General features: G+C 41.9%; 1 protein-coding gene across 1 annotated transcript in view; it reads right to left on the reverse strand.

Annotated features, from left to right (window-relative positions):
• Positions 1-813: 813 nt before the first annotated feature.
• Positions 814-18,501, reverse strand: part of fndc3bb (fibronectin type III domain containing 3Bb) — a 56,890-nt gene continuing 39,202 nt past the window's right edge. The window contains exons 15-26 of the mRNA XM_053611202.1: positions 17,871-18,006; positions 17,713-17,784; positions 17,325-17,446; positions 17,086-17,191; positions 16,184-16,362; positions 15,468-15,581; positions 14,673-14,822; positions 13,518-13,804; positions 11,455-11,667; positions 7,997-8,163; positions 5,328-5,455; positions 814-2,512 (exon numbers count right to left, since the gene is read on the reverse strand). Of these exons, the coding sequence (XP_053467177.1) occupies positions 2,213-2,512; positions 5,328-5,455; positions 7,997-8,163; positions 11,455-11,667; positions 13,518-13,804; positions 14,673-14,822; positions 15,468-15,581; positions 16,184-16,362; positions 17,086-17,191; positions 17,325-17,446; positions 17,713-17,784; positions 17,871-18,006 (1,974 nt within the window). The 3' untranslated portion in view covers positions 814-2,212. The remainder of the gene's footprint in view (positions 2,513-5,327; positions 5,456-7,996; positions 8,164-11,454; positions 11,668-13,517; positions 13,805-14,672; positions 14,823-15,467; positions 15,582-16,183; positions 16,363-17,085; positions 17,192-17,324; positions 17,447-17,712; positions 17,785-17,870; positions 18,007-18,501) is intronic.

Genomic DNA, 18,501 nt, shown 5'->3' on the forward strand with positions numbered 1-18,501 from the left:
TGAACTGAAGCGTTTATGGCATTGAAAAAAGCTAGTAGCAAAATAATATTTCTGTAAAAGAAAGTCAGTGAATGTGTTTGCATTTTAGAAATGTGGAGTTTTACATTTTAATGCGAGATGTGGTTTAAAAAAAAAGAAGAAAAAAAAAGAAAAAACATCCATCATATTAATTCATATTCAGAAATGTTTTAAATTTATTGTGTATAAATATATTACATATATGCTACAGATACATAATCATCTTAAATACAAAGGGTATTACTTCAACTCTATACATTAAACTGATATGGTAGGGTTTTTTTTATAATGCCTATGATTATAATTTACAACAATAAATGTGACATGATTATATTTCTGACAGAGTGGAATGATTCTCATTGACCGCATCTGTGATGGGATTTTATCGTGATGATGTCATCAAAACTCGAAATGAATGGCCTGAAATTTTCAACTCGTTCATTTCTTTTTTTTTAAAGAAAATTGTGGGTTTGGATATTTTGGGCAAAAATGATTGAAATGAAAAGGGTTCAAGTGTTTCCACTTCAAGTTTTACATCTCATTATGATCATCTCACACCGTCATGTCGCACCTCTTCACTAAAATAAGAATGTAATGGAATGTTGGAAGTCCTTAATGCATGACAGGTGGAGATTGAATCTATATAAAAACAGAGAGAGAGAAAATGAAAATACAGACATACATACATACATACATATATATATATATATATATATATATATATATATATATATATATATATATATATATATATATATATATATATAAAAAGAACAAACATTGGCTTTAACTTGCCGATCGCAGGAGGAATAAACTGCTAGACTGTAGTAAATCAGCGTTTGTTGAATGAAATCAGACACAAACTCGAGTAAAAACAGCGTATGACTGAACAATACACATATATCTGAGGGAAAAAAAACAGGTTAATATTAAAGATTATTGCTCTATATTTGAAAAAAAAATTCATCATAACCAAAAAAGACATGCTACATGAGGAAAATATTGAATATGACAGTTCATTTGATTTTTTTTAAAGAAATAAATAAACGAAAGATTGCACTGTGATTTGCATTATAAAGTACTGTATGCAATATATAGTATAAATAAACCTAACAAGCTAGCTCACTCGCTAACTTTGGTTAAGGTCTGCTTGAGCTAGTAAACATTTTTCTTGTACTGCATTAACGTAGTCTCAGCTAAAGACGTTAAACGCTACGAGGAAATTCTGAAATAGCAAAAAGGGTGAAATGTGATTTCTTTTTTTTTCTTTTTTTAAAATGTTTTTGTGCAGAGGAGGAAATCTCTCACACGGGCGCTTTCACTGAACAGAGATCGGTGAACAGAAATCGGGGCACTTCAGTCCCTGAGCTTCGTACATTCCACACTTCAGTTTGCTGTTAAGACGCCAGTGAGAATAAAAAAGAAAGTCTTTGGCCAACAGGAGGCGGCTTTTGTTGATAAGGACCTAATAATAATAATAATAATAATAATAATAATCATAATAAAATAAAATGAAAAAGAAGAAGTCCGCTTTCCCTTTTAGATTCAGAGAGAAATCACTGACAGAGCTGTGAAGAAACTTCTGACTGAGTCTCAGTAACTGTGATTAGTCATTAAAGAGCATTCATTTACGGGCACAATAAATACAACGGCCTCGAGCGAACGTTACTGTGAGACGTGACTCTGGTTTGTACCTGTACTTCACACACTTCTACCTCCTCCCTTTACAGTAAAAAAGCTTCAGTTTAAAAAGGCGACTGCGTTTAATACTAGTGTAATCGTTCAAACTACTGCTTTAGTGTTGACGTTGAAGCTAACTGATTTAGCACAAAACAAAAAGAATAAAGGACATACCATCATGGCTGACGTGTTAAAGCTGTATCACAAACACCTTGTAAAAAGTATAAAAATATGAAATCATTTTAACGCTTAATATGAAACGGTTTAGGGGCCTAGCACAAACGCTCATGTAGAAAAACCTTTTTTTTTTTAAATTGGAAGACATATAAAAAATACTTTCATTCACCACTTTATGTAAAGTTTGTAGTTTAAAAATCTGTGCAACAAAGAAACAAAGTTTTAACATGTAAAAAGCGACAGACAAAAAAACAAGCAGGAAGAGAGAGTATAAAAACGACAGAAGGTTCTTCTGAAATGCTGGGGTTTAGTCTTGCGGCTTTCACGTCTCGGCGTCTCATATGAGAAGCTGGAGCAGGTAAGCGATGAAGATGGAGAGTGAGGCCACGCCCACCACAATGATGCTGGCGAACTGTTCGTCTGTGAGCTTTTTCCCGGAAGACGAGGCGACGGGTCCCGTGTCCGCGCTGAGAGGCGAGACGGCGCGGCGAGGACAGAAGTGAGAGGACGGGCTGAAGGATCCACACAGCTCCTGCGAGGTGTCTGCACAGCGTCTGCACACAAACACGCGCAGACGGTAGTCTGTGTTCCACTGCAGGCCGAACAGCTGGAAGACCGTGTCCTCGCCCTTATACACCTGAGGACAGAACATGAGGAAGAGAACGTTAGTCTAGTGTAAACGTCTCCGTTATCACCATGTCTCACTCTGAAGTTGCCGGAATTAAACCTTTATTTAAAGTCTCAGTCTGTGATGAAGTCTTCAGTTACAGGGTTTTGTGTATAAACGAATCTGTAAATGAGTTCAAACCTTTCAGAGACAGAACTACTTTATCCGAGGGAAGAATTTGGGAGTTTTGTGTCTCTGATGGCGTATGGATACCACAAAACCTTCAGAAAAGTGTCAAGTAACCGGAACTACTTTTTACTGCATGGCTCCAGAGAGAACGCTCAGAATTCCTCTCAACACTGATTTATTGTGTATTTTGAATGTTTATAGACAGGGCTGCCCTTAACCGATTTCTTTCTACTGTAGTGTCTACATGGAACCTTCTCTGACAGGGAAACCGTGTGTTCTAGAACATTTAAGGGTTGTCCTACAGGTACAAACTGAAGAACCCTTTAGAGTCCTATACTGCACCTTCTTTCCATCACTAAGAGTATAGATCTTTTATCCGTCACATAACTCTGATTTCTGCATCAATCTGTCCTAAAATATTCTCTCATTTCATTTATAATCTAGATAAAGCGTAAGGACGTGCTCAGTGACGGAGAGAGGGAACGTCATGGTGGTGAAGTTCATTTAATAACCCCAAGAGGCCATGCGGCTCTGTTCTACATTCAACAAAACAGAGACGGTAAACATGAAAAGTCACTGCATCCTGCATCAAGACAACAACAACAAGAAGAACACAAAACATCACAGCAAAATAATTTAAAAAGTAATGATGTGGAGCTGAATATTAGAAAGAAATTATAATAGGAACATGAAACCACGCATGCTCTTTGTTTTATTAGAAGGGTGTGCAAACTTTTGCATCCATTTAAGGTGTCACTGATATAACCATGAACCTCGCTCTGCTTCTGAGGCCTCGACACGCAGCAGGAAGATGGAATAAAAAGGCAAAATGGCACGTTGTGTGTGACAGGAAGTGGTGTGTAAACAATCTGTGTTGTTTTTCAGGGGGTTGTTATTGTGTGTAGTGTGTGTGCTGTGCGTGTGTGTGTGGTGTGTGTGTGTGCGGTGTGTGTGTGTGTGTGTGTGTGTGTGTGTGTGTGTGTGTGTGGAGGGAAAAGGACAAATCTGCCATGTTTTCCAGGCGCATCATCCTGCAACAGCATCACTGACTGACCAGCGGTAACTAAACACCATTTACTGTTCCATTTAACACACACACGCACACACACACACGCACACACACACACACACACACAAACACCCACACTGCGCACACACACACACACACTGCTATGCTATCTTCTCTATTTACAGTCACATGGCTACTGTTTTGTTCTTTCAGTCATTCGTCCGTTTGTGTCTCTGAGTTTGTTCCTGCATTATCTCTCTCTCTCTCTCTCTCTGGTCTCAAATGTCCTTCCTTTCTTTCTCTTCCTTTCTTTCATTTTTCTTACTTTTATTCTCTGTCCCTTTGCCTTTTCTTTCATATTTATTTTCTCTCCTCTTCATGACCGTCTTTCTTTTCCTTATGTCTCTTCTTTCCTCTTCTTCCTTCCTTCCTTCCTTTTATTCATTCACTTTAAGCTCTTTGTGTTTAGCGGACTCTCACACAGTGTTTTAATATCTGACCTGTTTAAAGACTTGTTTATAAGAACAGGAGTTTGGAGCGGTTCATGCAGAGTGTGTATTAGAGTGTGTATTAGACATACACATACACACACCCACACACACACATATCACCAGCACGCTTCATTCTCTCTGTGTTATCTGAACAGGTATTCACCTCACAGCCTTGAGTCAAGGGAATAAAGCACCGCTCGGGTTTTACTGAACGCTGCCTCCAGTGCCTCGTGAACACGTGTTTATCTCAAACGTGTGTTAATGGATTCTCTAAACGAGACACAATTAGGACACTAACATGGAACAACAAACTAATCTACCATCTATATTTACTAACAAAGATTCCCACCACACGTCTGTGCACTCTTCTTAACTAAAAACATCATGTACAGACTTCAGGGAAATATTTACCCCTCTATTATTTTAAATTAAAATCAAATCAAAGGGGATTTAGGTGTGTAAGTGTGTAAGTGTGTGTGTGTGTGTATATATATATATATATATATATATATACATATATATATATATATATATATATATATATATATATATATATGGAGTGCCAAAACTAATTTATTAGTTAGAATACTGTTTGAATTTAAATGTATTTAATAATATTATCATAATATTGATTATTATTGTAAGTTCTCACTTTTCAGAAAGACTGAAGCGGATTAACACGACCTTAAACAGTGCATTTTAATTTAAAGTTATTTTTTAAGATCTCATGTTACAGAAAGTTGACGATCCAGTTATAATTCCACAACAGAAACTTTTTTCACCCAATCAGATGTGTTTCAGCATCTAATCACACAGGACGCAATCGGATATCGTACATCGGTCTGAAACATGCAGGAACTGAGATCAGACGTCGTTTATACTGTGCAATCTGTACGTTTTTATTCATAATCCCGTGCAGTGTTAAAGCTGTACACTAAAGCTGAAGTACAATGAAATATAATGTGTGTAAAATAAAATCCTTTATAAATATTTGCGTGTGTTGGTGCTCGTTTACGTCAGAAAGATCGATGTCATGAGTCTGATTGAGCACTAAGCTGTTCATAATGTCAGATCTGATGTGATTGGACATTCTGCTCTGCTCTGACTGGAATGAAAGCAGTGTAAATGTGGTGTTAGAGACAGAAGAATTCAGTACCTGTCTGTACTCGGACTCTCTCCCACCCAGCACCTGGAGCACGTAAGTGATTCGGTCTCCTCTCATGGGCGGGACGCTTTCCCAGTTCACCTCACACGCATTTCCCTCCAGCTGAGAGACTCGGGGAGCTGCAGAGAGGAAACACACACACACACACACACACACATGATGGTCATTTGAGAGATCTGAGACATAGGACCAGGACAGACAGTAAAAAAACCCACAGTAACCACTTCCCTAAACAAGGCTGAGAATGCAGCAGGAACAGAGACCTGACGGTAAAATCGGACTAACCCTGATTTCACCTCATCTGGAGTTTAAATCTGTCCACATGACCGACAGCATTTTCACACATCACTCATCTGTTTATTTATTAATGAAAATGGAATGAGGAAGTCAGGTCATGAAATAGGAAGGGACAAATTAAATTACAGTGGATATAAAAAGTCTACACACCCCTGATATGATGTGAAATTATAATGTATTCAAATGAAGTGTGCACACCCTTTTATAATAATGGGGGTGTGGCTGTGTTCAGAATGAACCAATCATATTCAAAGTCACGTTTAAACATAATTATCATACAACTTTCATCAATGAAATGATACTGATTAACTCCAAATAAAGACTAGCTGTTTCTGTGGGATTTTCTTCACACCTTCTTGGTTTCATCTGACTGCAGAAGCCGTGGTCCTCAAAAAGCTGACAAAGCCTGTACGGGGTCTCACTAGTCGAAAGAAATCGATCAGGAGAGGGGTATAAAAGAATTTCCAAAACATTAGATGCACCTTAGAACACTACGAAGGCCATCATCAAGAAGTGGAGAAAATGGAGCACCACTGTGACATCACCGAGAACAGGACGTCCCTCCGAAATTTACAAAAGGACAAGACAAAACTTACCAGGGAGGCTGCCGAGAGACCTACAGCAACATTAAAGGAGCTGCAGGAACGTCTGACACGTACTGATTCCTATCTGCATGTGACAACAGTCTCTCGTATTCTTCACATGTCTGGGCGATGGGGTGGGGCGGCTAGACGGAAGCCCTTTCTCACAAAAAAACACCCAAGTCCAACTAAATCACCCCGAACCATGTGGCGCAATGTGTTATGGTCTGATGAGACAAATTCCAAAAGGTATAATAATTCCATAATTTATAAGGTTATGTATGGTGAAAAAAAAGAACCACCAGAAGAACTCCAACCCCAGGGAGAAGCACGGGGGTGGCAGCATCACGCTTTAGAGCTGCTTTTCTTCAGCCAGAACTGCAGCTTTTATCAAGCTGGAGGGAATCATGAATATCTACAAATACCAGTTGATTTTAGTGCAGAACCTGCAGGTGTCTGCTAGTAAGCTGAAGATGGAAAGGAATTTCCCCAACATCCCAAAGGAACGCTTCACCACAAGAAGATCAAGGTTTCTGACTGGCCCAGCCCGAGCCCAGACCTGAATCCAACTAAAAATATATGGTGACCTGCAGCGGGTGATGCACAGGAGACGCCTCACAGTCTGATGGGTCAGGAACAACTCTTCCCCAAAAACACAGAGAGGTGTAATAAAACCAAACGGGGCTTCAACAGAGTAGTAGTTTAGGGGTGTGTACACTTATGTACCCAGGTTATTATAGTTTTTCCTTTTTCCTTCTTTTCCCTAAAAAAGTTTTGGATCGTTTTGCACTTTATTTGTATAATCTGCAATTTCACATTAAAGGTGGGAAAAGATCTGACATGTTCCTGCAGATTTTAACAGGGGTGTGTAGACTTTTTATATCCATTGTAGCTCCAAATGCTAATTATGTTAATATATACACTGCATTTCCATCAGCTCTTTTCAGAAAACACTTTTAAAACAGCGAGTATGGACCGAGTGCACGAGCAGAGGGGACGGGGCGGCTCTGCCCTTTCAGTTAATGGCCACAGTTCTCATAATTCATGCATAAATTTATCCTGTATTTAAAAAAACCCCATTATCCATCAGTAGCTCATAAAACCTTATTTACCCAACATTATTTATTCAGAAAATATTTCCATCTCAAACTATTTTCCACTTTGTGCAAATATTTATATAGATATAATTGTAGCGTGCTTTTAATAATCATAGATGCAGTAAAAAAAAAACCTTTAACTAAGTTTACTATGTTGAACTTTTACTACATCTATACACACACACATTTTTCACAAACCCGGATTAGAGCTGTACAATGAACCTCATCTTAATTATCACCTTTAACTTTAAGTTTAGGGAAATTATAACGCTGATCAATTCTTAACGACTCCGCTGTCAGTAACTGCTTGTATATTGTGGTACCATAATTATATATTTATTCACAAGTTAGTTTTAATATTTAATGATATTTATTCATAATAGAATTGACTTTATGACTGAGGAACTCAATAATTTCCAGCTGTGGAAGAATTCGAGTTTTCAGTATGAATGAATGGACTAAACAGTCTGAATAATGATGTAGAGGAGGAGATAAAACATAAATAAACGCTGTATTTATTGTGTATCTCAGTTATTATTTACGTCAGTGTTGTGTCTGTTAGATAACTGTGTGATTATTCGCTGATCATCGCTGTTCATGACTGATATCCTGAACAAAGCTCCTGCTCACACACGGCAGTGCCGATGCTCACAGTCACAGCAGAGAGAGTGACCCTCCTGCATACCTTTCAGTGTAGGAGGCACAGATTTGGTCGTGGTGAAGGAGTAGATCTCAGAGAAAGGACCATCTCCTGCATCGCTCACGGCCTGGATCCTGAAACTGTAGCGGCTCAATTCACTCAGACGCTGAACCTTAAACGTGTGACTCGGACCTCGATAGATCGGAACGAACCTGGAGCAAAAAAAGTCTGATTACTCGACACGGCATTAAACGCTCAGTCTGATACATCATCAGAAAATCCATAGAATGTTACAGCGAGACGTGAAGGAAGTGTGTGTGTTATTAACAGAGAAAGACCTGCGGAGAAATTTGGGGGAAAATCAAGGAGACATTTAGAGTAAGAGACGGAGGTGTGTGTCAGTGAGATCAGGTACAACACGCGAGGATAAAAACACTCCGACTGTCACTTTACTACAGCTTTATTCAACCACACTGCGAGTGAGAGACTACCCCATCCCTGAGAGAGAGAGAGACTTTGACTTTTAAGACACCATTATTGTATCCAATTTTTGAAATATTTACATATTTACATTTTTAAAATATTATTTCCATTTAAGAAAAGAAAGAGAAAAAAAAAAAGAAGAAGAAGAAAGAAGAAGAAAAGAACCCCCTCCGCCGCCCCACCCACACCCTCAACTCAAAAACCCAAAAACTTTTCAAATTTACTATAAGTCCATTGTGGTCATATAGTGTGCAAGAAGTCTTTATGTTAAGGCACTTTGTGCGACTAATGTCCATTTCCTCAGTCTGGACCGTCTCCGTGGTGACAGCATACCCAGGTTTTCACTTTTTATTGCTCGTTGTACCGATTTAATGAATTTTTTCCTGTCCGAGAAATAATTTGTCAGCAAGACGTCACATTTTCTTTTTGTTAATTCAAGAAACCGGTTTAACTGTTCTGTGGTGTACAGTTCTTCAGGTTGTTCTGAGAGAGTGGAAGTAGGCGGGTTACCCGATCCTGCTTCACTCTCCTCCTCTCTCCTTGTATCTGCTGCCCATATCCTCAGTCTGAAACGTCTCTTTGGTGACAGCACGTTCAGATTCTCACCTATTGTTGTATGCTTAACCAATTTTATGAATTTTTCTCTGTCCGGGAAGTAGTTTTTTTAGTACGACCCCACTTTGTCCTAAAGTCTGCTCCAAGAACCAGTTTAGCTGTTGTGTAAAAATGTTCTGGCTGTTCGACCCCCCTTGTTGTTTCCAGTTCACCCTTATTGTTCTCAATGTTCTTGTCCTGTGGGTTCTTCTGTTGCTGTCGTGCAGAGTCACTGTCTCCGACGGTGATAGCAGTGTAGGGTTTGTTATGGATGGAATTTGTGGCTATTTGACTTGTAGCATAGCACCTTTCAGCCATATTCCATTTTCGCACAGCGTACTGGCGAATCTTTCCTTCTTTAGGAAAACAACCACAGCTTTGTTCATTCGGGAGGCAGAGTAGATGTTCTCACACCCGACCTGCTCTCCCACCACCAGCAGAACCTCCTCCACCTGTTCTCCATTCACCGGTACACACCTGACGCCATGGCGGAGAGACAGCGTCTCCTCTCCGGCCTCGGAGGCCATGGCGTCCCGCTCACTCTCACCCGCTCTAAGCTTTCACCAACCACCGATAACTCAATAACTTAACACTCAATAAATTAAATTAAAGAAAGAAAAAGGACAAACGTGAAAAATTTGACAAGACGCCAAACCGCTCTCACGCGTTCTACACACCACGCTCACTCCTCCACCACGCATGTGCAGAGAGAGAGAGAGAGAGAGAGAGAGAGAGACTACCCCATCCCTGAGAGAGAGAGAGAGAGAGAGAGAGGGAGAGAGAGGGAGAGAGAGAGGGAGAAAGAGACTACCCCATCCCTGAGAGAGAGAGAGAGAGAGAGGGAGAGAGAGGGAGAGGGAGAGAAAGACTACCCCATCCCTGAGAGAGAGAGAGAGAAAGAGGGGGAGAGAGAGAGAGAGAGAGGGAGAGAGAGGGAGAGAGAGAGAGAGACTACCCTATCCCTGAGAGAGAGAGAGAGAGAGAGAGACTACCCCATCCCTGAGAGAGAGAGAGAGAGAGAGAGAGAGAGAGGGAGAGAGAGGGAGAGAGAGAGGGAGAAAGAGACTACCCCATCCCTGAGAGAGAGAGAGAGAGAGAGGGAGAGAGAGGGAGAGGGAGAGAAAGACTACCCCATCCCTGAGAGAGAGAGAGAGAAAGAGGGGGAGAGAGAGAGAGAGAGAGGGAGAGAGAGGGAGAGAGAGAGAGAGACTACCCTATCCCTGAGAGAGAGAGAGAGAGAGAGAAAGAGGGGGAGAGAGAGAAAGAGAGGGAGAGAGAGAAAGAGAGGGAGAGAGAGAGGGACTACCCCATCCCTGAGAGAGAGAGAGAGAGAGAGACTACCCCATCCCTGAGAGAGCGAGAGAGAGAAAGAGGGGGAGAGAGAGAGAGGGACTACCCCATCCCTGAGAGAGAGAGAGAGAGAAAGAGGGGGGGGGAGAGAGAGGGACTACCCCATCCCTGAGAGAGAGAGAGAGAGGAAGAGGGGGGGGGGAGAGAGAGGGACTACCCCATCCCTGAGAGAGAGAGAGAGAGAGAGAGAGAGAGACTACCCCATCCCTGAGAGAGTGAGAGAGAGAAAGAGGGGGAGAGAGAGAGAGGGACTACCCCATCCCTGAGAGAGAGCGAGAGAGAGAGAGAGAGAGAGAGAGAATTAAAATAATTTACAATAATTAATACATTTTCATCCTGTTATCTGTCATTAATTAAAGTAACTCTTCTTCACTGAGATTTTACAATTGTGATTTGAGCTGTCAATCAAAGTTAAATGATTTTCATTTCCTCCATGTAGGATCAGTGATGTCATCACAAAATAATGATGATGCAGTCGTCACGGTAACTGTCCCAGTCATCTTTCAAGTGGAAAAGGTATGTATTTTGTCTTTTTTAGATTGTATCACAGAGTGCTGGAATAGATTATTTAATATGTGTGAGTGTGTGTGTGTGTGCGTGTGTGTGTGTGTACTTGAGAATCAGCCGAGAGAATACATTTATAAAATATGTATAACTCGTGGTAGCACTTCCTGGATGCCTGAATGAACTGAGTGAGGAGAGAAACACACACCAGCCCTGAACATCACCGCAGCAGAAGGCTGTATAGTAGGTGTGAAAGGTGTGAAAGGTGTGAAAGGTGTGATGAGGGGAAAAATAAATGAACATTAAATAAAAAAAAAGCTCACTTACAACTAAACCAGTTGGAAATGTTCATGATTACAAGCTCAGCACATCCTCGGAACAAATTCTACTTTCATTAAAGTATGTCTAGAACAGCAGGAAATCATCACAGCGTTTACGTCACAGAGCTACAGCCGAGAGACGAGCAGACCAGAATAACATCACTCAGACAAGCTCACTTATCTGCTTAGAAAAGGTCTGCTTCAAACTTTATGCTGCAGCGTGTGTGTGTGTGTGTGCGTGCGTGTGTATACCTCTGGTTCCTGTCCTCCATCTGCAGGATGTATGTGGTGTCCGTGTCGGTGTTTAGACTCTTGCTGCTGTCTCCCCAGCGCAGTTTCAGACTCTGAGGTCCAGCGCTGCCACACTCCAGTCTCGGGGGATTCGGGGGCAGCGGCCTGGTTCTGACCAGGAGACTCGGCCCAAACGGACCTGCACCCACTGCATTCTCCGCCCTCACCTGCACACTACACACACACACACACAAACAAAAAGCTCAACTAATTTGCTCACGTCTGCCATACAGATCCCTGTGAATGAGCTGTTACTATAGAAACGGATACACATATCCACCACATCCAAAAAACTCTCCACAAGAAATATCAGACTATTATTATTGCCTGATTAGACATAATCAAAGACTGAAACGGACCAGTACACTGATCTTCCTCTGATTCTTTATGTGTGGAGCTTCTGTTAAAGATAACAGACTCCAGGCTGCTAATTATCTTTAGAAAATATTAAATAAATAACAGAATAAATAATAATAAATCCTGCACCAACTGCAGAATCTGAAATATTTGTCAGTTCAAGACAGTATAAATATGGAACATACAGACAGACCTGCCTCTGCTTTAGAGCTTGCACTTCATGAGCACTTTACACATTTATTTTTATTCTTCGGATTTGTCAGAGTTGTCATTTTTTGTCTAATTTCACATCCTCCAGCCTCAAAGGCAGCTCTGAGCACGCACTTTACGATCAGCCGCTGATGCAACGGAACAAATACAAAGAAGTGTTCTCATCCGCGATCTGAGTTTAATCACTCGTGAACATGATCCTGTAGAAATCACAGGAACGCAGATGGAATCAGAGGAATGGAGATCTCTTCAGAAGGACGCAGTAAACACAGCAGGATGTGAGACATGAAAGGGTACATCATATATCTTCATGAGGAAAGTGTGGCGTGTCTCACATCACTGATGATTACTGCACCCACTGGATTTTACACTGACCTCCATCATCAGAGAGAGTTAATGACTCAGCTCTGATAATAACATCAGCACCTACATGTGCAGCAGCATCCAGAACATTCTCTAAATAAAGCTCTGTAAATATAAAAACCCACTAACACCACTTCAAATGTTCAAAACATCTAATACACATGAAATAGATTGTAGGAACATATAACCCCAATTCCAAAAAAGTTGGGACGCTGTGTAAAATGTAAATATAAACAAAATGCAATGATTTGCGGATCTCATAAACCCGTATGTTCTTCACAATAGAACACAGCAACATGTCAGATGTTTAAACTGAGGAAATGTCCAGTTTTAAGGAAAAAAGAAGGTCATTTTGAATTCATGGCAGCAACACATCTCAAAACAGTTGGGACGGGGCAACAAAAGGCTGGAAAAGTAAGTGTTAGTAAATAGAAACAGCTGGAGGTGAATTGGGAACAGGGCAGGGAGATGATTGGGGATAAAAAGAGGATCTTAGAGAGGCGGAGTCTCTCATCATTGCATTCGGTTTTTATTTACATTTTACACAGAGTCCCAACTTTTTTGGAATTGGGGTTGTATACCACAACGCTGTTGAGTTCTCAAATTATTATTGAATTATTTTCCTAAAACATCACGTCCACGTGTTTTATTCCTTACTGAAAGCCCCGGCAACAAAAACCGAGATACTGAAAAGTCCTTTCATTTATCAGTGGTAGATTTAAATAATCTAAAATTCATATATTCATATACTCCTAACTATAACTCATTTTCACTAAAGGCTAGAAGAACTCGTCTTTTCTGCCTGAACTTCAGATCACGTGATAATTGACAGCTCCTACTTCTCCTTCTGATGTGCTAGAAATTATGGAAATGAGTTAACAGAGGATTTACATTTTTAGGTGAAAACTTTACAAGACTAATTAAACATTGCTATTTTATCTAACAAAAATAAGTTAATAATTATTCAAGTTATTAATTTTCAATACTGTTGAAAATATTTGTTTAATCCTCTCCACACCGCAGTGAAACCGGACTTTATTTACACAGAAACATGTGATTTTAGCGAGTAGCCATAGCATCACATCTCCACTCACCTGTACTCTGTATCAGGCTGCAGGTTCCTGATGACGGTGCAGGTAGCCCCACCCACAGTGATTAGCTCCTCCCCAAGAGCGAGGGTGTAGCCGCTGATCTCCTGGCCATTGCAGTTTGGCTCGTCCCACACCAGCGCCAGGCAAGTGGAAGGACAGAACGGCTCTAAGTCCAGGGGTAAGGAGAACCCGTCCTGTATGTACAGACTGCTGACGGCGCTGGGGGTGGCGGCCGGTGTACGACACCACGCCAGCTCACTGTAAGGCCCCGCCCCTGCCTGGTTTGTGGCCTGAGATGCAAAAAAAAATCAGAATGATCAGGATTGGGAACAGTTCTGTTAAGACATGAGAAACTGCCAATGTAAAGTGGGCGGGGCTAATTTTGGGTTAAGCTTGTGTAAACTACAGCTTCACAATTCACAAATCTGATGTTGCTCATCTGTGTGTCAGTACCTGTACCGGGTCAGTACCAGTGTAAGAGTGTCAGTACCTGTACCGCGTCAGTACCAGTGTAAGAGTGTCAGTACCTGTACCGCGTCAGTACCAGTGTAAGAGTGTCAGTACCTGTACCGGGTCAGTACCAGCGTAAGAGTGTCAGTACCTGTACCGGGTCAGTACCAGCGTAAGAGTGTCAGTAACTGTACCGCGTCAGTACCAGTGTAAGAGTGTCAGTACCTGTACCGGGTCAGTACATGTGTAAGCGTGTCAGTACCTGTACCGGGTCAGTACCAGTATAAGAGTGTCAGTACCTGTACCGGGTCAGTACCAGTATAAGAGTGTCAGTACCTGTACCGGGTCAGTACCAGTATAAGAGTGTCAGTACCTGTACCGGGTCAGTACCAGTGTAAGAGTGTCAGTACCTGTACCGGGTCAGTACATGTGTAAGAGTGTCAGTACCTGTACCGGGTCAGTACCAGTATAAGAGTGTCAGTACTTGTACCGGGTCAGTACCAGTATAAGAGTGTCAGTACCTGTACCGGGTCAGTACATGTGTATGAATGTCAGTACACGTGTAACAGTGTCAGTACCTGTACTGGGTCAGTACCGGTGTAAGAGTGTCAGTACCTGTAGCGGGTCAGTACCAGTGTATGAGTGTCAGTACATGTGTAAGCGTGTCAGTATCTGTACCGGGTCAGTACCAGTGTCAGTGCCCAGTACCTGTATCCTACAGCAGTAGCTCACTGCAGCCTCCAGCTCGGAGATTTCGCAGGAAGTTTCTGTGCCGCTGTAAACCAGGTCCAGAGAGTCCTCATCGCGTCCCCAGTCCAGCCGGTAGCCCGAGATGTCCGCACCTGAGCTGTCGTCCGTCTGATGAAACAAATCACAGCCTGTCTCAGTCTCCTGGAAACCATAGGTACAGCCCAAATCTGAGTGATTAACATTCAGACGCAGCGCACGTCTGGAGGAATTAGGAGAAAATGAAACATGCAGAGGAACAGCGAGGCCACCTTCAGAGAGCGTGATGTTCCACCTGACAGAGCTGATAGCGGCAATTTACTGTGACCCAGGTGCATTATGGGGGAGGAGATAATTAGCATGTACTCCAGAATCATAACTCATAAGAGCTGGGTTTATTCTACTAAATAATTACAGGTTTTGGAAATAAAAAGAAAAAGAAAATGATCTCAGCTGCAAAAAGGAGAAGTCAACACAGCTCTAATGCAGAAATGCTGAACTCTATTATCTCCTGCCTCTAAACATTTAGATTAATTACTTTCATGTTTCTCAAATGATTAATGACAGTTAAATAACTGTAGCAGAAACTTCAAGCTTTAAAACTTTACACTTTAAACTAGTGGATATATAATCTCACCTCTGGAAATAATGAAAGATGATCAGATTAATTCACACACAAACACTCCTCATGTCTCACACACACACACACACACACACACACACACACACACACACACATACACACACCCCTGTATAAGTAAGCGGAGATGTACTCACCACCCAGCTGACCACTGCACAGGAGTGTGAGGTCAGAGAGATTACCGGCGCCCCACACTGGCCCGGGGGTCCCGCTGCAGTCGTCACCTCCAGGAACTTGGTGTACGGCCCAAACTGAGAACACGGAGCACGGGGACATCAGTACACAGTGTGGATGAGGAAAAACCAACACTTCTGATTATTCATCAGTGTGACGTCTGGAGGAACTGCGTGAGGAACTAAAGGAGTATGTTTATTGTTTAATGGAAATGTAATGGAGTAAAAGCACAAGGAAAAGGGGGTTCTTTGGATAGTTAAGGGTTCTTATGTTTCTAAAAGAACCCTTCAAAATCTTTCTGATGTGCTAACATGCTGCTGTAGGGTTCTACACAGAACATCTTCTATCAGTGTTTGGAGGGAAAATACAAACCACACTGAGTAATACTTTACACTAAACACTTTACACTTAATACTTTACACTAAATACTTTACACTTAATACTTTACACTTAATATTTTACACACAGGGATGTGTTGTTTTGTTTTAGCTCTGACCCATGTATTGCGCTACTACACATGTATACAGCATGCATTAATGGTTCTTTGTCTCTCTGGAGGAACCCTGAAAGGTTCTATGTAGAAGCCTCTACTACGTAGAGTATCAGACAGCAGAACCCACTGAGCCTGTTAAGAACCCGCATGTAGAACGCAGTGAATCTTCAGTGTATTCTGACTCACCCCGGCCTCGTTGGCAGCTCGCAGTCTGAACCTGTAGGTGGCACCAGGCAGCAGATTACCCACAATGCACTCTGTGTGTGAGCCATTAAACACCTCAGTGACCTGCGCATCGTCCTCCGAGGTGGCCATCTCCACACTGTAGAGCAGAGCTTCATCCTCCACAACACACACAGGAGCATCTGGAATACATAATACCTGGTTAACACACACTCACACACACACACACTCACACACACACACACTCACACACATTCACACACACACGCACACACACACTCACACACACACACTCACACACACTCTCACACACACACACACAAATGTTTTTCATTCAAAACACAAAAATCACTCATTTCTGATATAAACACTACAGCAACTACAGTTCCTGTCGAATCCACCGAGTGATCTACTGAGTGACGTTAGGGAATAAACCTTAACAGGTTTGATTTATCTCATTTAAAAAAGTCTGATGTTCAAACACACACTCGGGATATTTCCAATAAACACAGCAGAAATAAAACTTTTAAAACATTTCTGCAATGATCTGAGAGCTGCTTTAGGCTTTTTAAATATTTATTTTCTGAAAGTTTGAGGTCATGTAAGCGTGAGAGAAGCACAGGAGAGGAGTCAGTGTGTGTGTGCGTGTGTGCAGGAGGAGGGCACATAACGCTAAACTTAGTCCTTGTTTTTCTTTTCCTCCTCTAATGGATGCACAGAATCGTTTACCGGATGGAGAGGAGAAGCTGGTCACCATGAACCTCCACATGATTTATTATATTCACAGTGGATAAAAATACAAGGAGGAGAAGCAGAAAAGAAAAACAAGAACAGAACTGACTCATATGGATGTGTGTGTGTGTGTGAGAGAGAGAGAGAGAGAGAGAGAGAGAGAGAGAACTCACCCCACTGTAAGCTGACTTCTCTGTGTTTGACACTGCCCTGTACAGCGAGGGTGTGACAGGGACCTGGGGGCAGACTGAGAGTGCAGACCACCAGACTGTCTGTGACCTGCATGAACACACACACACACACACACACACACAAGATTTAAACCCTGACCTCCATGCAGTAGTGAATAATTTAAAGTCAGAACTCCATCATTAAGTCCTAATCCACTGTTCCTGATGTTCCTCACACTCACCTGGCTGTGACCCCCCGCGCTGTCCGTGCTGATGCGGAGCGAGTACCGAGTCGCCGCTTTCAGGTCCGTACACACGTGTTCTCGCTGCGGCCCGCAATACACAACCACCCACTGATTCTCCGCTGTACAACAACAACCACAAGCACATGTCAGTGACATCACACTGCACACATCTACTAATCACATCACACTCCCAGATCATCACTGTAATTATACATCCCCTCCTCCAGCATCTCACACACACACACACACACACACACACACATCAAGTACTAATTTCACTCCACTCTAATCTCACATCCATGGAGCTCGAGGTTCCAGTGAGTCTCCTTACAGGGAAATTTACACAAACTCAGGAGGACAGGAACAGAGAAGTCAGTAACGCTACCTCCTGAATTCTCTTCAGACATTTCCAGCAGGTACGAGAGATCTCCGCCGCCTCCGTCATCATGTGGTGGATCTGGAAATATACACAGGAACATGTTTAGATATGAAAACATCGGCAGATGTGTGACGTGCAGTGTAAAGTGCTGCTAGCGAACTCACCCCATGACACGCAGAAGCCGTGTGAGGTGACGGTGCTGACTCTGGGGGCCGCGGGGGGGCCGGGTTTCTCCACACTCGTCCGACACACCAGGATGGAGCTGGGAGAACTTCTCCACTCCGCACTGCAGATCGTCAGCTTCAGGAGGAACAGAAACACCATCAGAGCTCCTGCAGTGTTCCTCAATGTCAATTTAACACTTTTAAAGACTTTTTACTGCAAATTCGTAATGTAAATAAACTCTTAATGTTCCGGGATTAAGCACAAATTATAAAAACATTAGAAAACATTATTCTACAGCAAGAAAAAATGCAAGAATGTGTGTTTAAGAGAAATATTTTGAGCTCAGATATTCCGCTGGTTAATTCTATAGATTTGGATTTTCTCAGTACTTCTGTTTAAAACGGATTTGGGGCGGAGCTATGAACGAGCTCAGTTAGTGATGTCACTAAATATTTTTGAATAATGCAAATTACTGGAGGATTGTTCCAGTGGTACCTGGGAACTTTCAGCCACAGAACCTGCGTGATAAAATACCTAGCAATCACATCTGTTATGGAATTTATTAGACATCGATGACGTGATATCCAGTGTGCTAAGCTAGCAATTTAGCTTAGCTTGCTTCGTAGTTGT

This window comes from Ictalurus furcatus, chromosome 23, assembly GCF_023375685.1.
Source record: "Ictalurus furcatus strain D&B chromosome 23, Billie_1.0, whole genome shotgun sequence".
In the NCBI taxonomy this organism is placed as follows: domain Eukaryota; kingdom Metazoa; phylum Chordata; class Actinopteri; order Siluriformes; family Ictaluridae; genus Ictalurus; species Ictalurus furcatus.